Raw genomic sequence first — 24,116 nt, 5'->3', positions numbered from 1 at the left:
GAATACTGAGAATAGCTTCAGTTTTGGCTGGATTGGGACGTGAAAGCTACTCTAAAAGGGGACTGTCGGCAATTGAGCTTCGCTTGTCACGTGTAGCGCTAGACGCCATAAAATCTCTGCATCTGAGATGGATTCCTAGATCCCTAATAGGCAATTAGAAAGATCGATCATTCTAATACCTGAAGCGTTGGATTTTGGACTCCTCATGTTTTTTTATCACAATCATGACGCGGAAAGATGATGCAGCTCCACCTAGCGTTATGAAGGGTCGGAATATTTTTAATGATTACAAACTCAGGGAAGACTATCGAGCACGGCTTCCGCTACACGTCTCAGATTTGTGGGCTATCGGGCCTCGAACACAGAGATGCCATATGATCCTTTACCATTTCCCCCATTTACATGGCTGAAGAAGATTCCTCTTCGTACCGAGACTTGGATCTTTGCGTGGATTGGTTCATTTAGTAGTATATTGTTGATCGAAGCTATCATGTCGACAAACACGGCCTTCCGTGAGGTGCACAGCTCCCCAATCATCATCACATCCTTTGGTGCTTCAGCCGTACTTCTGTTTGGAGTTATCGAATCTCCGCTCTCGCAGCCACGCAATTTTGTCCTTGGCCACTTTGTTTCTGCACTCGTCGGAACATGTATTACGAGGCTCTTTGCCAGAAATCCAAGTTATATGGGCTATTTGAATAATAAGGAATTCCACGGGACCACTTTCATCAATGGTGCATTATCGATGGCGACGTCGCTTCTTGCGCAACTTATGATTGGCGCCGTGCACCCACCGTAAGTAGTCCTACCCACACGTATTGATCATATTGTGCTTATAACCTTCGAATAGGTCTGGCGCGACTGGATTGAACGCTGCTGTAGAAGCTAATATTGTCTCTATGTCTTGGAACTACCTGCCGACGGTTCTTGCCTCGTCACTAATCATGCTTGGTTGGGCGCTTATCATCAATAATCTAGGGCGTCGTCGATATCCGGTATATTGGTGGCATCCAGATTCGAAATTTGTGGCACCTAGAAGTCAGGATGAGGATTAAGAGAAGAACATGATCTTGCAAGGATTTGAAGAGGGCGAAGGAACAGCTTCTGACGAGGGCACTTGACCATTGGAAGAAGCAGTATCAGCGATTTGGGTACTTGAACCCTTTAAAATTGCTGACAATCAATAATTTATGCTTGGAGCTGTTCAGTCTCTGCAACCGATATAATGTCGTTATATTGCTCTTTCAAATGCTTGTAGTTTTAGATAAGTCGTTTGGTATTATTTCTGTATGCTACATCTACGCGATCGCAAAAGAAATAGGGTTGATAGAGTAGTACTATAGATTTAAAATCCAACGAATACCTAAATGAGTGGCTTGTTTATAAAATACAGTGACCAGAAAACCTCATAATGTTGCTTGAGCTTCGTGACAAGTGAGAACGGGCCTTTTGAATTAGCTATTATGCTAATTTACCAAACCTCTTAAGATTAACTTCTAGTGATCGATACTAGGTCCCTTTCCATGTCCCAGTCTTCCCATGCCGCGGCTGAGGAGGAACCGACCGTCATTGGGTTCCGGTACGTTTGTTAAAAGTAGTTTTGAAAACCTTCAGTCGTTCATGCTTATGAAAACCTTTTCATTGCTAGCCTTCTATCTTGACTCAAATATAATCAAGACTCGAGTAACTCCATGTAATGAGCCACGATCGCCGCGTCGAGGAGTTGCGCGCACAAGCTTTTTAAGGACAACGCGTTGAATGGCTTTCTTGTCAAACAGTGTTTCTACTAATATATTATCCCCAAAGCCTCTTCCGAAACAATCCGATGGCAGAGCGACATTCGCGAAGCTAGTAACAATGATATGTTGAGAGTTTCCGACAAGCAGTTGCCCTACTATTAACAATAAAGCTTCACAACTAAGCAATGATTAACTTGAAGCATAATAAAATTATTGCTAAAGAGGGCGGATTTACAGGATTAAAGTAGGTCTATGCTAGGGAAATACCAAAACTGTTGTTGATAAGGAATAGTGTACTTATAACGACATTTCACAACTAGTAGCTTGGTAGTCGTACTCGTGCTCCTGGTGATAGGACTTCTCCAGGTGCCATTTGTCCGCTCACATACGCAAGAACCTTTGTGCCACCAGATGTGTTCCAATGATCCCCTTATATTCCTGTCATTGGCCGACTGACGTTTCATTCTGCTTTAACAAATTTTGTCTTTGACCTAACCTTTGAATACAAGCCATCAACTCGACAACTGCGAACAAAGTATAGTAATGGATCGAGAAGGTATTTGGACTTGGACAGCGTAGTTTGGTTTGGGTTCGCCCTTAAAGGTAGCAGTTACTCAACTATCAAAAGCGCTGGATATAACAGCCTTTCTCTTGTAATTTAGTACTTTTGGTGTAAGATCAATAGCGAAATCATTTCTACCAGGCTACCACCATGACATCAAATCATTGCAGCTCGAAGCCTTAGCATACATATTCCTCCTCAATATCCCTCACACCTATCATCAAACGGCCTCTTCAGATTCCCCACCCTGCAAACCCGCTCATTAGCAAACGCCCTCCACCGATCCATCAGATCCGTCTTAACAACCCTCTCCTTCTGCGGCGAAAAGTGAAAATGCGCCACCAAAGCTCGCGTCTCAATCACAAACGGGCGCCCCGTCTTCCTCGGTATCCCTTCTGTGATCTCCCCCTCATCATCCCCTCCAATGGGCCAGTTATCCCGCACGTCTTTCCCCCACACAGCCACAAAATTCAGGTTGTAGCGTGTGTATTTCGTGTCCCAGAGGGTGTTGCTTACGCCCGTGGAGGGGTTGGAGAGAGCACTGCCGAAGATGTACTGTTTGATTGTGTTGAGTTCGAGGTTTTGCAATAGGGAGTACTGTTGCTGGACACCGAGTGCCCAACTGTCCAGCGCGGTGCCGAAACCAGTGACTTCTTCTTTCGGATCAAACCGACCGATTGGCGTCTTCAGCATATCCAGCGAGGTATCATTGCCTACTGGTAGCCAGCGCTGGCCCCTGAAAGCGGGTTCCATGGCTAGGATATCATAGTCATCCGGAATGGTCGCTGGGTCTGGATATTGTGGGATCTGCGAAGGGCGCCAGGTCTCGGACGCGGGCCAGGTGGGTTTCGCATGCGGTTCGGGGAAGAAGGCGTGCAGGGCTCCCTGGCGATAATGCAGATAGCTCATTAACATGGTGTTTACGATGTTTGCTGAAATGGCAAAGGGATCTGGGTGCTCGATGCGCGTGTGGACGATGCGTGGGATGGCATCTGGGTGGATATACACTATATCGTCATCAATCTTGATGTAAATAGTATCTTTGGCCGTAAGATTCCCCCAAAGACATCCGTACTCCTTACAATTCTCCATGGAGTAGAAGCTATATTCCTCTGTTTGGCCAGTCACTGTTTTCAGCCACCTGATATCCTCAGCGGACTTGGTATTGACCATGAAATATACCTCGTCGAGGTACCCGCCGTTTGACACAAGGTTTTGCTGAAGATAGCAGTCCAGAATGTCAATTGTGCGCCGTCGACCAGCTGGAATAACATTAGAGACCAACCTCTGTACTGTGCTCATGGTAGACACTGAGGGGAGACTTACCAAACAATACCCCAATAACCTTGATGCCAGGAGGCTTCTTCCATCCTCCTTTTGGTGCCCAACTATCGAGTTTGTGTTTTTGCGCTAGATGCGATACTGCGGGTATATAGCTGGAATTGCTCTCGACAGGCCAGGTGGTACAGTATTCGGGGTTGTCGCTCACTTCTTCTTGTTCGTGGGGTAATATGGGGGCGATAATGGGAACTTTGTGGTGTTGCGCCATATGTAAGTGAATAGAGGCATAGCTCCCGCAAAGGACAATGGAGAGAGCAGCGGCAATGAATAGTAGGCCTCTCTGGCTTCTTTTGCGGCTGTCCCACCAGATGGGACGTAGGCGGCCAGAAAGACGTCGATTATCGGCCATCGAATGGGCAAGTGTTCTCTTAGCCCGAGAGGGTGTTGCGGGTAGCTGGGTCGTCAATTGAGAGTCCTGAACAGAGAGAGAGCTATGTTTCATGTGCATAAGGGCCGGTTCTGACTAGCTTGGCGGTTGATTGTAGTTGTCAATAACGTGCTACGCATACTGATTGAATTTGCCTGGGTTTTCCGTTTGTCTCAAGGCCAGGTGGCGTGTGTAACTCATGATTACACACTCAACGAGGCATAATGCAATTCATGAAATTGAATGGAAGATTCTGAATGGCGAGGGAAGGAACTATTGCTACCAAAAAGCAAACAAGGCATTGCAACATGACAAATAACAGGGCTGGAATTAGGAACTAGACTAGATGGGTCAATGCAGAGAATAGACGCAATCTGTGTTATCAATGAATGTAATGGCCCGTGACTTGCAATTTACATTTTAGACTGCTTGAGACTTTGGCAGCAAAAGCCATTTCTGCTCGGTCTCGCTGGTTGTGAGAATTTCATCGTCATCTTGCCCAAAGCGAATAAGCCTACACATAAACATATTCTACAGGGCCACTGTAATGGTCAATTATATGGAAGGTAGCGCCTACTAGGAGGAGCTATGCAGTTACTGATCTACTGACCATCTGAAGTACGGCTTCCAGGGGTCGTCGACGTGTATTCCTGCAGTGTAAGCGAGAAGCAGTCGTCGTTATCATCACCTCGACGTCTTCGTTGCAACGCTCTGTTAATCAACCCAGCTTGATTAGATGACAGGCGTGTAATATATCTCTGTGGTAAGAAACCTGCGCTAGAACCTCTGCGTGTACACCTTGCGAATGTAGGAGACCACTAAGCATGAGCGGAAGCCGATTGCTCGCTCTTGACCGAGCTCTGTATAACAACAATCCGAGGGCAGGCAGCGAACCAGGAGAAGCTGGTGGACGGGGAGTTAATGAACAAGGTGCCGGTGGATGAGTTATCCAAGGATTTGTGTATTGGGGTGATAATATTGTATGCGATTCGTCTGGGAAGGCAGCACAAGTAGAGCCACAGATGTTGGGGAGGGGCTGAAGAGTATCTTGTTTGGCAGCATTGAAGAAAAACCAATCACCTCATCAACTTCCCGAGATTTTGGAGGTGACAATGGCGGTCCATTGGCAGCATCGTCCAGGGTTGCGACATCTATATGGTTAGTGAGATGCGGACTTACCCTCGTCCACACATCGAGCTGAGGCTTTGTCCAATATCCTGGGGCGTGTTATTCACGAATCTAAACTTACCAGCAGAAAGCTTGGGCGCACATTCTCCACGCAATTCGCGAAACGAGTTGAAGTCAATGGTTGTGGCTTTCGAGGATGATTTGGGCTTCGAAATTCGGGGCTTTTTGGTGACCTTACGCATAAGACGAGCTCCATCTTTCTTAATCAATGATACTAAAAATAACACTAAAACAGAAGTTAGTTAGAGGATTCAGTTATTTATAGACGCGCGACACTTACAGCTGGTCGACGAATTCGGTTTTGCGAATAAATATTGACTTCGGAGGAGACGCGCTGATGCGGGGTGGGTACGGTACTTGTACGGGTATGAAAAGTTAGCGTGCACTACATGCGTTATCTACACGTGAGCAGCACCTGATATTACGGGAATTAATTTACGATTCTAGGTCAAGATATTTCCTTTAATGTGATTATCGTAGACACAACATAATTAAGCACTTCAAAAGCATCATATTTTACATTCACAAAAATTTGCCCCTCCAGGAACAAAGGGGGCGTATTTCTTGGCATTTACCAAGCGACCTGAGGAAACACGACTTCTGATCTAGGTACAAATCTTCAAATCTTCAAATCTCCAAGATGAACTCTTCACGGCATACAAACCGCCCAACAAACAGAAGTAGGGGTCGCGGTGGTCGTTCTCGGGGTGGATTCAATGATCGGAATTCCAGCAGTCTAGGCTCAGACTACAAACCCGTGCCCACAACCCAACAAGTCATTCCCGGCGCCCCCGTCTCAATAGTCCTGAAAGTCGACCAGCCGACCGGCACCGAAGTGCAAGGAATCGTTGCTGAGCTCCTGACGCGGGGAGATCATCCTAGAGGTATTAAAGTGCGCTTGCGGGATGGAAGGGTGGGCAGGGTGCAGAGGATGGTTAGTCGAGAGACGGCGGAGGCGGGGGCGGAAGGGATGACTGGGTTGGGGAGGAATGGAGAGCTTGGGAACGGAGGTCATGAGAGTGTTCGTGTTGCGAGCCCTGGAGTCGCGGGGCCGAGATATAGGGACTTTCGAGTTGAAGCTCCTGATGAACCGGACGTCGCGAATTTGTCTCTCGCGGACTATGTTGTGGTGAAGAGCAACAAGAAGAAAGGGAAGTCGAAGAAACTCGACGAGGAGAAATCAAATGAGGCAGTACCGGACGAAGATACTGAAGACCTTGCTTCAACAATAGCTGCAACAAGTACTTGTCCGGTGTGTGGGGAATTTGAAGGAGATGAGGTGGCTGTTGCCCATCACGTCAACGAGCATTTTGACTAAAGATAAAGGTATCACAAACTAAATTTCCGTCTATTGTATTTTCTCATCGTGTTTATAACCCTGTTCCTCTTTCACAGCTATGATACTGTATCCGGAAGCGTCAATTCAACCCGCACTAAAAGCATTTATTATCATCCTTTATACCCAAGAGACAAAGACCCTCTTTAATCGGCTACCCCATCGCTTTTCTCCTCCCCACCATTATTATCTATACAAAATACGAGAGCGAAAATAACCCCATTTGTCATCAAAACCCCCAAATGGTCGGGTGGTGTAGTTGGTTATCACATCTCGTTAACAGTATTACTGTGACACAATACCGAGAAGGTCCTGGGGTATGTTTCGCATCTAATCACCTATCAATGAACTCATATACTAACAATTACAATAGATCGAACCCCAGCTTGATCATTAATATATTTTTAGTTATTTTTTTTATGCCAGGCAAGCTTACTTGGTCATTTCTATGGACTTACCAGAAATAGTAGGAAAATTTGAACGAAGAAAATGTCTTCCAACACCACAAACCCAGCCCCACCAAGCCCCGCCAAAAGCGAAAACACAAGCCCAATAAGCAAACCCATCCTCCCCCCCACCACCTCCATCTCCCCTCAAGAGCAAGCCAGCAGACACCTCATCGCCCAAATCCCCCAAACACCAATCAACATCCCTATCATCCACCTCAAGCACCACAACCAGCACCTTCAATCACCCCCCTCCGCTTCCCCTACGCATTCCAAAAACCCCCCCATCCGTATCCCACTTCCCCTCCACACCCCCAGAAACCTGGCCATCCTTCTACCTCCACTCCATCACCGAGTACCTCCTCTACATCTTCCTATCCGAAAACCAAGATTGGGAATTCCTACTCTCCCTCTCCTGCACAACTTTACTCATACAATGGCTTGTTAACATCAACACCCTACATGTGCCTGTTCACGTCAATGCTAACCACAACACGAGGCCACGATGGCAGTGGTGGGAAAGGGACAGGAACAGCAAGTATGTGATCGAAGTCTTGTATGCGATTGCGATGGGGGCTGTGGTTGCACGGGTCCCGTATTGGGTGCCCTGTAGTATGTTTGCTTTTTTGCTTGGGGGGGAGAGTGTATATATGGGGATTGAGAAGTATGGGAAGGGGTTTTTGTCAGGATTGAGGTTGGAGAAGTGAGATGGTGCGTAGGAGGTAGGAGGGGGTTTAAGGTAAGACAGGAAATGATTTAGTGGAGGGTAGCAGGACAAGCAGGCGTTCGGTTTGAAGAAAGCAGATTGAAGAAAGCTATAGGGGAGTTGGTTAATAAATAGATCACAGGCACAAGTGTCACTGTAATTCAAGAGAAAATGCTTCCAAGTCTTGATTCCATACCAGTCCATTGAACTATGTCTATCGGTCTGCTCATCGATCCGTGTGAGTGAACCATAAGCATCTCTCAGTCATTCATCCTCGCAACTTCTCCCTTCCGATTGTCCAGGTTCGTCCGTTCGTTCGTTTTCGTATGACTAAATCATGCAGTGCATCGAGCACAGATCAAAACTTTTCGGTAGGCATAATGCCCAGAGGCAACGCATGTAGTAGCAGACCCATGATGAGTCAGCAGAAGGAGGAAAAATATCAACGCAGGCCCAAACTCCCAAGAGCATAAAATTCTCGAGGCGTTTTGGAGGAGTCAAAGGAAATCGTGCTGTAAAGGTCGGTGAAATTATACAAAGAAGGCCGTAGTGTCGTGTCGTATCGTCGCAAATCCTCAAATCAACTGTATGTCTGCAAGCCACCACCCTTTCCAAATGCCCGGGGTTCTGTATCTTGGTCCATCGTTCGTAAAGCGTCTTCTCGGAAATGAAGAAATCACAAGGTTCGCTAGTATTGGACGGCGTTCGTTGTATACCATGCCAGATGAACACTTAGTTGGGGCACTGGGCCTGAACGTGACCTGGCTGCTTGCACTTGTAGCAAGTGCGCTCGCTCGAAGTCTCGGAGGGGCAGTCACCTATTGAGTTGTTAGTCGTAATTCGTAATTCGAAGAGTCAAAGCACAATACTTACGGCTCAAGTGACCAACCTCGCCACAGTTGTAGCACTTCTGGCCTTGGGTACAATCCCTCGACATGTGGCCGTAACCTCCGCAGGAGTAGCAGGTCTGTCCTGGACGACCACCACCACCACCGAAGCCGCCACCGAAACCTCCTTGCTGGCCACCGTATCCGCCACCGGCACCGCCGCCATATCCACCAGCCTCGGGGCAGTTACGAGCGATGTGTCCGATCTTGGAGCACTGGGTCGAGTCAGTTAGAATCCGACGGAAAGTCCAAGATGAAGCCATACCTTGTAGCACTCTTGGGATCCACCGCCACCGGAAGAGAAGCCACCGCCACCACGTCCAGCGCCCTCAACGGGAGGGTTGGTGCAATCACGGGAGATGTGACCTGGCTGACCGCACTATCAAGGATGTTAGCCAAATAAACATTATGAATCTTGAACACCCGTACCTTGTAGCATGTCTTGTCCTTAGGACCCTCTGGGCATTCACGGCCTAAGACTTGTCAACAACATTCTAAGCGGTTATGGGAGCTGAACATACTCATGTGTCCTTCACCTGTAGTCGCGCACTTCAATCAGTCTCTCAAGTCTCACACCCATTCGATTTGGCGTCACTCACCACCACAGTTATAGCTATTTTAATTAGCACAGTGTCTGGCAAAGTTATAGGGGGAATGCATACCACTTAGCAGGGCCTCGGGTTGGGCAATCGCGAGCCTGTATTTAAGTCAGTATTATCTGGTAGCAAGGTATGCTTAAAAATGTGGTCGCCTGTACCTGGTGAGAAGCATCGCCACCTAATTATAGTTGTCAGCTCAAGTCCTTGTCCTTGTGATGTATAGTGAAGCAAATTGTAAGAGATTGTAGTGTCGCAGTTATTTATTGGGCTTATGTTTCAGGGCTGCCATCCATTGAACACCTTCCTTGGCTCTTCGCCTGCGAAAAGGCAGACCGCTCTTCGTAGCAGAGGACAGGAGTGTAGATCGGACGCCACAGTGTCCAATTTCATGGTATAAATGCCTGCAACAATTGAAGGACACCCGTATATAGCAATGCAGAATGTGCGAGAGTGTGAATGTGAGGTTTGATTGTGGAATGAAGCTGAGAGAATGTGGGTGAGATAACGCACAGTTGTAGCAGCCGCGGGCCTGTCCACCACCACCGTATGAGTCCATGATGAGATGTGGGTTAAGGAGTGGTTTCTGTGGTCGAAGAAAGGTATGTTAGAGTCTATGTCGAAGCTGAATGACCTCGAAGGCAAAATCTGAAGAGATTTGAAGTCGAGGTCCGTGATGAAGTGGGGTTTTTGCAGCCCACGGGAGAGGCGCAGGACACGTACCTTTTGGGAAAATTGAGGGCAAAGAAGTGTCTGTACGAGGGTACAGAGGTAGAATCGAAGAAGAAAGGCTGCGAAGAGACTATCGTTGGGTTTTGAGGATCGATTGTATGTGTTGAGGAGAGGGGAGGAGGGGACGAGAAAGTTGTTTGCAAATAATCGAACCAGAGAGAGAAAAACGCCGGTGCGCTAAGAAACAAGCGAGTGGGGTGGGGGTCCTGACCCTTAGTTCTGACTGACCGCCTTTGACCGACCAAGCGACCGACCGCGGTGTCGGGCGGGTTTTGCCGTCAACTGCAGTACCTGTTGGTACAGTAAATCTTTTCAGGAACAGGCCAAGCTTCGATTGTGGTGAGTGATATATGGGTCACCCATTATGCGTGAAGCAACAAAGTATCGTGAATTGATTGTATGCTTACCTATATGCACATATTAATGTATCAGGTATCATGCTTCACTCTACCTACGGCCATCATAATGTTTTATTCTCTCATCAACGCGCCAGTCAACTGCTGGTGCAACCAACCCACCAACCGCGTTTTTGCAACTGTGCCTTCAGGTAAATCCGTTCCAACGAGCATCTCAAGACTTGTACAACTTCATCTTGCATCCCCTCCAAACCCTCACTGTCCCTTGCAGAGCTCCAACAACGCGACCGACTTTCCGCCGCTGCATATCAGGCCGGTCCTCGAAGACGTGGCCTTCTGGCACTGGAAGTCCAGGAGAGAGACGCAGGCTAGGACGAGACGAACACCTGTAAATACCGAAAATTGATGCTAGGCTGAACGGAAGCGGTCGATCCAAAGTTGTTCCCACCTAAAGTTTCAAGACCCCCAATCATGAGCTTTGCATTAAGTAAAGGTCGAGCGGGCCCACAGATGCGTTGCAATAATTTCAAGTCGTTGTCTTTCTTACTCTCTTAAAGCGGCTTCTATTTTTCACTTTCAACAGCCTCTCAACTCTATAAAAGTATCACAAGCGCAGCCTGTATATCAGGGTCAAACCTGCGGGCTACGATTCCCAGATGCCATTTTGACAGATGAAGACGCGGAAACTTCGACGATGAGAATAATCTCGTAGCTCAGCTGATCAAAGTTGTAGTTGGTTGATCAGACTTTTGACTGTCTCTCTTCCTGTTAGTCTTTCTAAGTCAACAACAGTTTGTTCCAAGATAGTGTGTAGCCTATATCTTTAAGACAAAAATCCCTCGTGCCTTAAGTTTGTTCAGCAAGTTTTTATAGCTAAGCTATATAACTACTGACTCGGTCTCGGTATATCTACGGAGGTATGTTGGACCTAGCTTACATAATGATGGCGGACCATATCCCAAGCGTTCAACATTGCTTTTGCTCGGCGGATATGCTGCTATCTTGATATCAACGTCCCCTTACCTCGATCACGAGTAAGTGTAAGGCCTTAAGCCTCCACTAGTATATACCTGGCTCCTGCCACAAATATTATAGCCACACTTTCACCCACATCGCGATATTCCCAAGAATCGTCTGGTGGTACTAAATAGGCATAGCACGCCCCACCAGACCATTCGTGACCACTCAGGTCTGGTTCACCGATATATTAAAATATTAGCGATATGTAAAAAAGAAATTTGCACAGTAATCAAAAGCGGGTCTACCCTTATATTCTTTTTCTATAGCTGTTGGGATGATGGGACTGTATCCCGACCTTTCTAGTCATATGACTTAGTGTAGCTTAGTCAGCGAAGAGGCCATCACCTCTTCGCGTCTCCCACTTCCACTTCTGGACATAATCAATAAGCAACATCAACCAGAATCAAGCTATACTACGTAGTAGAGAAGTGATCATGATATCAACACCTGTGATACCAACAGAACCAGACCTGAGTAGTCACGAATATTGTGGTGGGGCGTGCTATGCGTATTTAGTACCACCAGACGATTAAGGTATTTATACTCAAACCCATTTTTGCTTCGAGTATTATATATATATACCTGCTTTAGAATGCTAGCGTTGCAAATCCACTATCAACGTCGTCGACACGTGCATCTACAATTCTAGAGTACTTCGTACACTGTATAGGGCAAGCTTCATCGAAATACCCGATTGGTTTAAGTGCTAATTATGCCGACCGCTGTAAACACAACTGCGCTGATGTGTCCGATTTTCCTCAGCTACAACCTTCCCCATATACTTTTACGCTTTAGGTATAGCATTGGATTCAAGCCGAACATGATTGGCTTCCTTTTCCTTTTTTGCTTCCATATCTCCCCTTTCCCCTCATCCCTGCCATTCCTTCCCCGCACTGCTAGGCAGTACAGTGGTTGGGGCCCCGCCTCAGTACGTTCTCGTGAGGCCTGATCCTGGTCCTTTAGTGGAGAATGGGGGGAAGGGTGCCCTTCTCTCTGTCGCATATGCACAGCTATCCCCGCTCAAATCTGGTGCGGCTCCATCCAGCTTCACGAAACACTTCTGTTTACTCACTCCACACGCCAATATCACCCTCACAATTTATAATCACAACGAACGTCCCCATGTCACCAACCGCCACTACCTCGAACCCAATATCGAACTCAGAGGAAAAGGGACTCACTCTCTCATGCGAAACGTGCCGAAGGTATGCTATGTACATTACAATTCCTGACACCCATAAAACTTCTCTTGCTTGTTCCCCATCCGACTAACAAGCCTCATGATCTAGACGCAAAATCAAGTGGTAGGTGGTAATTGCCCTCACCATTTGGGCCATTCTGACGTGCAATCGATCTTGCAGCGATCGGGCCCGACCTAATTGTGCGTTATGCCTCAAGTCGCAACAGAGCTGCTTCTATCGACAAGCACCATCAAAGCCTGGCCCAAAAGTCGGTATGTTCACTCTCACATGCTCCTTCCTTCCTTCTCAAAGCCCGTCCCCTTTTCTATACTGATCGCCTTGATTTCAACAGGCTCGACACAGCGAGGCCAGAAGCGTGCTCGCACCAATAAAGGCGAAGCTCGCAATACAAGCACGTCCAGAGATGAGGGCTCCGGCGAAGAAGCACAACAGTCAGATTGCGCCCGTATAAGTATAGCTACTTCCTCTAGAACTACCAATGCCGCCTTTTTACCCACCGACTTGGACCAGAATGCTACGGCATGGAATCCTCGCGACCTCTCGAGCCCAAAATCTGTTGGTAATGAGCGTTACCTGTCTCCCGAAAGTCTCGACTCCCCAAAAGCTGGCACCATCGGCATGCACGACCTTTCATTCATCATCCATCCCTCCCACGAGTCAACACATACCCAGAAAAGGGATGGGAACCATGGATCTTTCTCAGCGTCGGAACCATTTTCCAAAATCAACCTCGAATCGTCCAATATGCTTCATCGTGCCTGCGCGGCATTGGATATCTCTTCGGGGACGATGGATTCCCTGTAAGTCGCCATTTACGTTTTATTCGTCTACCTATAATCTCCCACGTGCTTACTGATTCTCCTCTTTTAGCATCGATGCATATTTTGCCAATATGACCGCGTTTACGCTTTTCCGCCCTTCGTGTTTTCGAGCAAAAGTCTCAGCAATCACCTCTTTGACGCAGGTGAACGCTCTTTTGACATCTATGTTCTCTTTCTCTGCACGCTTTATCGAACATGGAGGTGATTCTACGATGCTTCAAGCCACACTAGGTGAAACTAAGCCCAAGTCGATGGCCGAACACTTTGGTAGATTGGCCTCAGTGTTTCTAGATGAGGCTCTGAGGGAATGTGAAGATGACACACCAAGCTTATGTTTACTACAAGCACTGACACTATCGACCTTCCGACAATTAATTAGGGGTGCCAGAGGCCGCGGTTGGAGGTCTCTCGGTACGTGCGTCCGCGCAGCCTACGAGCTCAATCTACATTTGATCGACGCCAATCACATAACTACAGACATGCCCTTCGTAGATAGCAACCCGGAAACTTGGTGCGCGGATGAAGAGAAGCGGAGGACATGGTGGGCCATCTGGGAGATGGACACGTTCGCTAGTACTGTGCGCCGATGTCCTACGGCAATTGACTGGTCTCAAAACGAGACTCGACTACCTACCGACGACAGCCTATGGTTTGTTGGCGAGCCCCATGGTAGTTGCTTTCTGGATCCGAACCCCATGAATCGCTGGAGACATATCCAGGAATGTGGCAGTAAATCGGCGAAAGCATGGTTTATCATAGTAAATTCCTTGATGAGGGACGCACAGCAGCTCTCAAGTCCTAGACCGGTGTTCCCGTTCTCGTCTTTGGGTGAACATTCGAAACTGAAATCCAAGACCGCTACCGCATTTGGCAGAAGGGACTGCGCAGAAATCACTCAAGGTCTTGGTATATTGGAAAATGCTCTGCATTGCTTCTCGATCGCATTACCCGAGTCTCTGCAATACCAGCAAGAAAACTTGCGATTTCCCAGACCAGGCACCAACCAATCATTGCTCATGCGAAACAGTTCCATATACAGTATTCACATTATGATCCAATTAGCGAACTTCATGATCTATCAACATGGTGTTTTTGGAGGCGGGCGCCGAGAGCATATTCTAGCCAAGGGAACCTACGAGAAAAACGCACGCGGTCCATCGAGCGATCCGGTCCCTCCATCCACCGTGAAACCAGACGAAGAAGGGTTAGGCCACTACATTGATGCATCAGATGAAGTACTCGCGGTCGTGAGTCGGAGTTCGAACGATCACTTCAAATACGTCAACCCCTTTCTCGCAAGCACAATCTGGGTTGCAGCATCAGTGCAACTAGTGTACAAGTTCTTTGCTCAACCGGGATCGAACAAAAGCTTGACCGAGTCAAAGTACCAGGTTCTTTGCTTGAATATCACCCAGTTTGTAAAGTACTGGGATGTCTCTGACAACCTCCAAAAGAATCTGGATTGTCTACAGTCCGCGCTTGAGCGTTTTCACGAACATCAACAACAGGGCGGTGCTGGCCAACAAAAGAGTAACGGCAAATCCGTACAAAATCTTATGGAATATCCAGTCCAGTTGAATTCGCAAACGGAAGATCTTCGTGAAGACGGCAGCAACCAGGTCAGTGACAGATGGCGACACGATTTCCAAGATACAAACCTACAGAACACACAAAGTAGCCCACAGCCTGTGGAGTTCAATCAATTCGGCAACCTGAACACTGCCACCGCTCACTTGGGGAGTGAGCTTGAGTTTCCTGGTAGTATCGATGAACAGTTCCCTAGCTACCCTCTTTCTGACATCAACTTGACAGATTCGCCTGTGGATTTGCAAGGGTATCTGAATGGGTTTTTTATTGGGGGCGGATTCCAATAATTTCAGTTTCTCATACTATAAGCGATAATAGATCCACATTTCTAATCATCTTACACAACTTAAAAAATAGGAGCCTGGTGAAAACAGGCGGTACAGTCACAGATGTTCATACACTTGGAAGTCTGGGGATAGCTTCTTACTATAATATTACTAGGATTATCAAGCGAAGGCTTGATTCTCTGGGGAGACTAGGACAACTTATTCCTCCGGGACTATCCTTATTTAGGAAGACCCTAAAGCTTAAAAGAACAGCTCAGAGCGAATTAATAAATTCAAAGTATTATCTTCCGTATTTCAAGAATCATGCATCCTAGCAAAAGCGGTTATATTACGCTGCATTTTCGGACAAGATGCTGTCGCTATATATTCGGACTAGAAAGATTTATTATAGCGCCATGTTTGGTATTAATAATGAAAAGATGTAAGATATACTCCGTATATGATTTGTCAGCTTTGGGCCAAAACCTTTGCAAGGTAGGCTTTACCCCCTAATAATGTGACTTAATCACAGTCACATTAAAAGACCGATTTTAACATTCTTGAAATAAGATCATAAAGACTTAGAGGGCGGGAATAATGCTGAGGAGGGTAAACCTAGCGCTAGGCTAGCTTAAAATGACTATTAAACGGTTTAAAACCTGTCTTACAACTGCTTTTAATCCAGATTTTATCCCGGTCCGTGTTCTACCCAGACCAAGGTCTACCAAGGTTGATTAGCAAAATTTATGGTCATGTAGCAGTCATTTTACAGTGTTAACCCCGGATAGACCCCAGTTTTATGACCCCGCACAGATCCTCCGAAATCAGTCCGTGCTATAGTATTTCTCCTTACCAACGCTAACGGACCGGGTAAGTTCTTTTAAATAAATCCAAAGTAAGAGTATAAGCAAGACATATCCAAACTGTGTTTTCCCCCTTACCACATTCAGCTCTAACATTTTCGTCATCATGTCACTGAAAAATAAGGTGGCCCTGGTAACTGGTGCGTCCTCCGGGATGGGCCGTGCCATTTGTCTCGCCCTCGCAGAAAATGGTGCCAAAATCGTTAGCTGCGACTTGAGAGCAGAGGCGAATCCTTCTGGATATGAAACCGACAGGGAAATAGCTACAGCCGACCTAGTTATCAAGAATGGTGGCGAGGCGATTTTCCAGAGGGTCGACATCTCAGACGCTGGTCAGTGTGAAAGTGCCTTTAGTACCGCGATATCAGTAATAAGAAAAAACCCCTTTCAGCAAGCCAGAAGATAGATTGCTGATAAAAATTATAGAAATTTGGACGTGTTGATATCGTTGTGAATTGTGCTGGGTATTGGGAACCATTCCGTGACTTCGTAGACGAGGACGACGTACTTTGGGGAAAGATGGCAGCGGTCAACACCCTCGGGACAGCTAGGATCTCGCGCCTAGCAATCCGCCAATTTCTGAAGCAAGAGGTAGATCCAGCCTGGGGCAGTCGAGGACGAATTGTGAATATTTCGTCTTGTGCCGCTGGTATCGCTTTCCCGGGAGAGGTGGCGTATTCAGCGACTAAAGCATCAGTCAACCATATGACGCGAGCTGGGGCGATGGATCACGCAAAGGATTCCATTAACATCAACTGTGTATCTCCTGGCGTAGTGGCTACCGGTATGGCGCGACAGAATATTGAAAACAAGGACATATTTGCTTTGATGGAAAGGTCAACGCCTTGGCCGAGAATTGGAACCGCTGGTGATATCGCCGGCGTTGTTTTATTCCTCTGTCTTCCACCGTCTCAGTGGATGACGGGACAGGTATTGGCTGTGGACGGAGGCATGACCTTGGGGGTTCCGCCGTGATAATAGCTCGGCGCAACCTTGTAAATACGGGTTTTTCTACACAGAACGCGAAATAAAGATGGGTTCAGAATTTCACCCCGAAACCCATGTGCACGTGCATACAATTTATTTGCCTAAACTTTATGGACATGGTAAAGTTCCGAGAAAAGTCAATATTCAACTTTCAAAATAGCTAAAGAGGAGTAGGTCGAGGTTGTACACCAAGCACATCGGGTCGAATTCTTTATCTGTTCACGAATTTTGTACCTGTCTGGGTATTGGAAAGTTATAGTATAATTCTACGTTCAAAGAGGTAGATAATTCCTCATATATTTATGTAATGAAATTAAAATATATACCATTTTGTCTTTAAAATCATATAGGTATATCTATTTCTTGATTCCTCTTCCAAATTTCATTACCTTTTTCATGAGCACAACCTACATTAGACATATTCCTCAAAACTGAGCCCACCTTGGAAGAATGTAATCTTCATACTCACTATGTAGGGGGAATTTGGTGAACTATCGAGGTCTTATCTGCCAAAGAATCGATTTCTTGCGAAGCTAGTTGCCCCTAACCATTACCAAAGCTGGATACATGGGGTAGTTTCTACGTTATACGAACAACTTGTCAAACTCAGGTTTCCGAGGAGATTTCGTTCTTTGGTATACAAGTCATTTAATTTTAGAGAACCATGAAGTTCATTCTACGGCAACCAGATACAATAATCGAGAAATGTTCCGCTGTACTCCATATTTCTTTCTAAAGCGATGCAAATATGTTCAGTCATATTTGTCCAAAATATTCTTTGCCTCTTTCCATTCGCGACGAATGGTATTGGCGTGAGCCGCGCTCCGGGGCTCTATGCGGACTTTGAATGGCAATGGTGCTTGTGCTAAGCCTTCTTTATATGCATTAACGTCAATGGGAATCTCTTGTCCTGTGACTGGATCTATCGCTCTAGAAATTTTGAAACCCCAGAGAATCTTGGCGATAGAACGCCATTGGTTACGCTCTGCGAGATGGATACCTGGGCAAATTCGACGACCGGCGCCGTAGGTGTAGTGATCTAAAAGCATTTAGCAATTTTCTTGGAATATAACTGAATCTGGCAAACGCCTTACCTCTTCCTTCATAATCTCCGCTTCCAGAGTAAGAATTGGCTAGCTCAGAAAATCCATCATAACGCTCTGGCCAATACTGATCCTCATTTGCAAAATGGTCACTTTCATGGTTCAGCGCCCTATGTTCTTTAGCAGTGTGGCCAGTTTTCATATCGAATTCAAACTTACCAAACAGCAACAAAGACTGTTGAGTCTTTGGGGATAAGCATGCCTTCGTAAGTGTCATCTATTTATTGTAAGTCTCTTTTACATGCAGATATAATACAAGCAACATACCTTCTCGGATCTTGTGTGCAAACCCGACACTAGTAACAGGTCTCCATCTCAATCCTTCCTTCACTATGGCATTAATGTATGGAAGACTGTCAAAGTCTTTCCAAGTCGGTGAACGATCAGAGCCAATCTTTTCGTCGATCATGGCTTGCGCTTTTTCCATCACACGGGGATAGGTCACCATTGCCACGAGAAACGTCGAGAGCTGTGCAGTTGTTGTATCTGCGCCGCCTTCAATCATCTCGCCGAGCAGATTTTGAATCGAATGTTCGCCCAGAATGTAATCAGGATTCTTCTCGACCTCGTCTAGTATTGAGTCTGCCATACAATCACGCGTATCCCCATTCGCACGTCTCTTCCGCACATCATTCAGAGTCCGGCTCCACGTCTCATCCATCTTCGCATTGACTCTGTAAGCTCGTTGCTTCCATGGTGCAAGGAAGGTTGGCCACAGCTTTAACCAAGTGAAAACGTCCACTGGAGGGTTTGCTCCGGGTCCCATGGCAGAGGTCCATTCTTGCATGATGTCGAATACTTGCGTCGCATACTGATGGTCAATGGTGGGAGCGCGTCTCCCGTAGGTGATAATGCTGGCAATGGATGCAGTGGTACGTTTAACATGGTCTAAGAAGTGTTCTGGATCTTCAAGAAAGCCCAACAACAAGCATTTTGCCTCTGCCTCTTGGATGATAGAATGCTTCTCGTCGCACTTTTTCGGGGAAAAATGCAGAGCCATTTGCTTCCGCTTCTCTCGCCATATGCCATTATAGTCATCGATAAGAGTGTGGTCACCTCCGGTAAGTAATGAACCAACGTAGTCGGCAGGCCTGTCCGAATAGATTGCCGACTTTTTATCAATTAAATCCCGGACAGCTTTCCGATCGCACAGAACAATGATATTCGTAGAGCCAATAGTCAGTGAGTATATCTTTCCATATACCCCAGACCATTCTTTCATCCTACTCGCACGTTAAAACATTTTCCTTTCAAATAGTTCTCATACTTACTTTTTGTAGAAGCCTACAGCCGGTATTTGTAGTGCGTTTCCCAAAAAGGGTATAGTGGGAGGCCCTGGAGGCATACCAGGCCGTCGCTTTCCCATCTGGCTCATTTTGTAGAGCAAGATTGCCACCCCAACGCATAGGGCAGTCACAGGAATAGACATCTTGAATGTTGTGTAAGTGAAGAATAATATCGACCTGTGTGCCGATTAATTCGACATTTAAAAGAAGTGAACGAGGAAGAATTGCATGACATTAGCAGCTCCCAGCTTATGCGGAAATTTCTCTCTCCCACGGAACAAATAAGGTACCTACAAATAATATGTAATTTGTCCGAGACGGTTGGGGTGCAAAAAGGACGAATATGTCTTGGCGGCCAAAGTGTCCGAAAAACACAATTCTTCCGAGATGCTCAGAATCTGTGAACTTTTGCTGCAATACCCTACTGGATAATTCATACCAAGGTCATTGAGAAAAGTAGGTAGGTTCACTTGATGACTTGGCATGAACAATAAACAAAGCAAAATATAAGAAATTTACTTTTTGTTGAGGAAAAGCATTTTATAGCAGTCTAGACTCAATTATAGACAAGTAAGAATAAAGCATCTAAACGTTAAATAAGCTCTTAAAATAGATCGGTAACTATTCGCTCTTACTCCGGAGTAGTATCAATTTTGAGTCTCAGCCTAGCCACCCAATTGTCGTTGTGCCCGCTTCGCTGGAGGTATAAAGACCAGCAAATGAAGCTGTTTTTTAAACCAAATTATTATTGTCTTACTTATAATCATCACTTACTCACGATCATCAACAGACAGTTTAATTAATTAAAAATATGAAAGTTCCCGAAGTAGGGGCTGAAGCCCAGATGGTTGAGGATACTGTGCATGACGATGCTCCAGCAATTCCCCGCTACTCCAGATTCCCCAGTCTTCTCAATTTTATGGTATGGTTTTAAAGTCCCGAGACCCGACATGGTCTGACTTTCCCCCCAGATTATCCTTGTCTCTGCAATATCAAGCTTCCTTTTTGGATATGGGAACAATTCTGCGGCGGGATGTTTTGCCCAAGAAACATTCATTAAGAAATTCCTAAGTGGATCAAATGCCAATTCAATCATTGATGGGATCAATGCAATGTAGGATACCGTCCAACACTTATGCTTACTTATCTAAGAAAAGACAGATTCTTTGGTGGGGGATTCTTGGGTACCATACTACAAAGTTATATCTCCACGAAGTTCGGTCGTCGCGTTTGTGCAGAAGTAGCCGCCATTTTAATGATGATATCGGGCATTCTCAGTGCTTCAAGTGTAAATCCGGGCATGTTTATTGCATCCCGTGGCATCGCAGGCATTGCAGGAGGGTTGATCATGTCCAATACACCGGTTTACATGAGTGAGATTGCGCCGGCCCATACCCGTGGTCTTCTGGTGGGAATGCATGCAGCATGGTTGGTCGTCGGATACATTGTGTGTTCGATTGCCGCCTTGGGGTTCAACTTTGTCAAATCGGACATCCAATGGCGTCTCCAGTTCATCATGCTGTCCTTTTTTTCTATTGTTTGCGCTGTCTCGATCATTTTCATTCCCGAATCCCCCAGATGGTTCGTGGAACAGGGAAGAGTTGAAGAAGCCTCAGCTATCATGGAACGACTTCATCGAACCAAGTCCGATCCATCTTCAAGTCTGGCTCGTGCAGAGATGGTCCAGATTGTGGCACAAGTTGAAGCTGAAAAAGATCTCCCTCACAGTTATTGGTACATCCTCAGCAACGCACATCTTCGGAAACGAGCTTATTGCTCTATCTTGGTCTTTGCAATGGTACAGTCTAGCGGCTTGTTGGTCATCTTCAACCTTATGCCGATCCTATTTGCTGCCCTGAACTTCGACGCTACCCTGCAACTTGGCCTTTCCATTGTCTGGGTGACAGTCGCATGCATAGGTGCCTCTACAAATGCTATGATTGTGGACCGCGTGGGACGCGTGAAGCTGCTTGGTATTGGTGGAGTCCTGCTAATGATAGCCTTGTCCATCCAATGTGCCCTACAAAAGACCTACCTCAACTCTGACAATAAGGCTGGCATAAATGCTAGCGTGGCCTTCTACTTCATCTTCATTGTCTTCTACAGCTTTTCAGTTGACGGTGTGGTTTACATTTACAATGCGGAGATATGGCCAAATCATTTGAGGAGCAAAGGTGTGACATTTGGTCTTGGATCGTATTTCCTCTTCGGCATCGCCTATAACAGTCCTGCAGCCCTAGCCTTCGATACTATCGGGTGGAAGTACTATCTCGTGTTCATTTGCATGACGGCTGTTTGTACACTTCTCATAGTCCTAACATTCCCTGAGACTAAAGGATTAACTCTTGAAGGTAAGAAGACCCATCAGAAATCCCATTTCACATCCCAGGCGAGGTCTAATCACATAATGATAGATATAAATATGAAGTTCGGTGACAAGGTTGTGGTAGCAATCGATGAATCTCGATCTGATGAAGATTTCAAATCGAAGCCCGAAGAAGCAGTATAAGGGGGAAGCACGAAGCTTGTCTTATGAAACATAGTTGTAGCAGCTCGTTGTTTACAAGGTCAATATCTAAGTAAAATATGTATGTAGCTCTCCTGAATACGTTTACTTCTGTCAAGATGTCATATATGTGAGATCCAGCGCAAGTTATATCAAGAAAGGATATTAGCTCTTAAGTCGATGTCCACAAAAATCAATTATCAAGGTTTTCACGTTGTGAATTATGCCCCATTACTAAACGAAGTTCTCACAGAGACAAACCATGAGTGTGCTCGCAGATTTCAATGGTTTTACACGCTCTGTATCACCACACAAAGATCCATACTCCCAAACCTGCAGTGTCCATTTTCATTTAAAGTCAAATGTCACGAGATAGCCAATACAGTAGTGGGTAGATCCCTTTAATTCCGCGAGGCTGAAAGAAGGGACCATCCGAAAATAGTCCGATATCTGCATTACGGGTTATTTCAATGCCGAGAGCCGTACGTAAAGTTAAGGTCCATCCCAGGGGCTGACAATGGAAAGCCTTTGCTTACTATTCTTAGCAAGTTTACTCCTCATCAAGAAATTCGTTTCATACAGCTTATACCTTGTTCTTCTCAAAATTAAGAACAATCCAATAATACCACCTCTACATCCTTCCGCATCCCTTCCAGATCCTTCTTTTCTCGTTAAATATGAAAGGCAGAATATACTCTGTAACGGGCGCCGCGTCTGGAATTGGTCAAGCTGTTGTTTTGAGGCTGGCTGAATTAGGTGCTCGCGGTATTGCTATCAGCGATGTGAATCTAGAAGGTTTGGGAAAGACGAAGAAGTTATGTATGAATCTATGGCTTTAGTTAAAAAGATGGCATGCTTTTGAATCGTGCTGATGATTTCAGGCGAGGCTTCCGAGGTGCAAATAGAATGCACTCGCGTGGATGTGAGCAATCCAGATCAAGTGGACAGATGGATCGCAGACACAGTCAGTGTATTCGGGCGTCTGGATGGCGCAGCCAATGTAGCAGGCATTGCTGCAGGGGATGGGGACACAACGTGTCAAACAATTGTAAGTCGAGCTCTTCCTTTGAGTAGATTGAAGGCGCGGTTAGTGACTCACCCTTGGAGCAATAGAAAAAAGAAGAGTGGGACAGAACGATAAGTATCAACCTCAATGGAATCATGCATAGTATGAGAGCGCAGCTACCTCATCTTCCGCGCCCCGGTGGGGCCATTGTAAATGTCTCTAGCACTTCTGGCCTACGAGGTTTCCCATATAGTGCGGCCTACTCGACGAGCAAGTTCGGGGTAATTGGGTTAAGCGCTTCCGCCGCAGGAGAGTTTGGTAAAGAGGGCATCCGGATTAATGCCCTACTCCCGTGAGTGCAAACGAAGTCAGGATTGGAGCTTGAAGTTATTGACGAAATTGTGATTTAGAGGGCCGATTGATACTCCCCTTCTCCGAGAACGTGCTAGCTCGGGAGGGTTCGATGCAGACGTAACTAGCGAAGCGACGTGTCTCGGTCGCATGGGCAAACCCGCTGAGGTTGCTAAAGTGTTGTGTTTCTTGCTTAGTGATGATGCTTCCTTTGTTACTGGAGGTATGTCACATGCTAATATGAGAACTATTGGATTTTTGAGAATCTAACTTTGCCAAAGCCCATTGGACAGTTGATGGCGGATATAGTGCTTGTTGAGAGCCAAATAGTAGGAAATTAAGGAGAGAGATGAGAAGATCAAGCAAGCTAGACTGTTGATTGCATTTTGAACGTTAGATACATTAGATTCAAACTTCCAAGAACCTGATGTAAGAAGATCAAAGCTGAATAGAATCTATTCTAAGGCTTAGAAAAATGAAAAGCCTTAGAATAGAAGTTTAATTTCCTGATCTTGATCCTAGACTCATTCCTAAACTTCTCGAAGTATCTACAGGTAAAAATCAATGGGTATATTTGCCAAATGAGAAGCTATGACTAGTCGTCTGCTTAGTCGAGTTGGCTTGGTAAATCCTGTAGTCCAAAAGTCACAAGTCATGTGTACCTGTATACAAGGAATTGGCTAATGCGGCCCGAGACTGGTACGTAGCCGAAGCTCTAGTTCAGGGGTTTTCTCGCTTGACAATATCAAATGCGGGGTAGCGCCGGGTGGTAAACAGTCCGCAAATGATCCGTACCAACAGCAAACAGCCTCGATATCGGATGATTAGCATTCATGTCAGGAACCTGTAGGTAGTCTATAGA

The 24,116-nt window shown here is 46.1% G+C and overlaps 7 protein-coding genes across 7 annotated transcripts; 5 read left to right on the top strand and 2 right to left on the bottom strand.

Moving 5' to 3' along the window:
- Positions 1–5,837: 5,837 nt before the first annotated feature.
- Positions 5,838–6,515, top strand: ywbE (Uncharacterized protein; the record flags this gene model as incomplete). The annotated part of the gene is made up of 1 exon (XM_031147832.1): positions 5,838–6,515. The coding sequence occupies one exon, from the start codon at positions 5,838–5,840 to the stop codon at positions 6,513–6,515; it is 678 nt and encodes a 225-aa protein (XP_031007216.1).
- A 1,902-nt stretch (positions 6,516–8,417) lies between these two features.
- On the bottom strand, positions 8,418–9,727 carry byr3 (Cellular nucleic acid-binding-like protein; the record flags this gene model as incomplete). Its single annotated transcript, XM_031147831.1, has 9 exons — positions 8,418–8,503; positions 8,559–8,787; positions 8,838–8,951; positions 9,002–9,045; positions 9,094–9,108; positions 9,172–9,185; positions 9,235–9,269; positions 9,330–9,349; positions 9,682–9,727. 9 exons carry the CDS (start codon positions 9,725–9,727, stop codon positions 8,418–8,420), a joined length of 603 nt encoding a protein of 200 aa, XP_031007219.1.
- Positions 9,728–12,398: 2,671 nt separating this feature from the next.
- qutA_0 (Quinic acid utilization activator) lies at positions 12,399–15,173 on the top strand (the record flags this gene model as incomplete). Its single annotated transcript, XM_031147830.1, has 5 exons — positions 12,399–12,481; positions 12,566–12,580; positions 12,638–12,729; positions 12,810–13,278; positions 13,349–15,173. 5 exons carry the CDS (start codon positions 12,399–12,401, stop codon positions 15,171–15,173), a joined length of 2,484 nt encoding a protein of 827 aa, XP_031007243.1.
- A 948-nt stretch (positions 15,174–16,121) lies between these two features.
- On the top strand, positions 16,122–16,990 carry fabG_7 (3-oxoacyl-[acyl-carrier-protein] reductase; the record flags this gene model as incomplete). Its single annotated transcript, XM_031147829.1, has 2 exons — positions 16,122–16,382; positions 16,442–16,990. The coding sequence occupies 2 exons, from the start codon at positions 16,122–16,124 to the stop codon at positions 16,988–16,990; spliced, it is 810 nt and encodes a 269-aa protein (XP_031007217.1).
- Positions 16,991–17,754: 764 nt separating this feature from the next.
- On the bottom strand, positions 17,755–19,480 carry patI_4 (Cytochrome P450 monooxygenase; the record flags this gene model as incomplete). Its single annotated transcript, XM_031147828.1, has 5 exons — positions 17,755–18,041; positions 18,097–18,215; positions 18,265–18,322; positions 18,373–19,328; positions 19,377–19,480. The coding sequence occupies 5 exons, from the start codon at positions 19,478–19,480 to the stop codon at positions 17,755–17,757; spliced, it is 1,524 nt and encodes a 507-aa protein (XP_031007218.1).
- Positions 19,481–20,202: 722 nt separating this feature from the next.
- Positions 20,203–21,900, top strand: HGT1_0 (High-affinity glucose transporter; the record flags this gene model as incomplete). The annotated part of the gene is made up of 4 exons (XM_031147827.1): positions 20,203–20,313; positions 20,363–20,505; positions 20,553–21,742; positions 21,806–21,900. 4 exons carry the CDS (start codon positions 20,203–20,205, stop codon positions 21,898–21,900), a joined length of 1,539 nt encoding a protein of 512 aa, XP_031007222.1.
- A 674-nt stretch (positions 21,901–22,574) lies between these two features.
- Positions 22,575–23,524, top strand: fabG_11 (3-oxoacyl-[acyl-carrier-protein] reductase; the record flags this gene model as incomplete). Its single annotated transcript, XM_031147826.1, has 4 exons — positions 22,575–22,716; positions 22,779–22,945; positions 23,011–23,255; positions 23,314–23,524. The coding sequence occupies 4 exons, from the start codon at positions 22,575–22,577 to the stop codon at positions 23,522–23,524; spliced, it is 765 nt and encodes a 254-aa protein (XP_031007223.1).
- Positions 23,525–24,116: the final 592 nt, after the last annotated feature.

Source organism: Lachnellula hyalina (assembly GCF_007821495.1).
Source record: "Lachnellula hyalina strain CBS 185.66 chromosome Unknown contig00031, whole genome shotgun sequence".
Classification (NCBI taxonomy): domain Eukaryota; kingdom Fungi; phylum Ascomycota; class Leotiomycetes; order Helotiales; family Lachnaceae; genus Lachnellula; species Lachnellula hyalina.
Note: the sequence above shows the minus strand (reverse complement) of the source record. Positions and strands in the feature narration are given on the sequence as shown.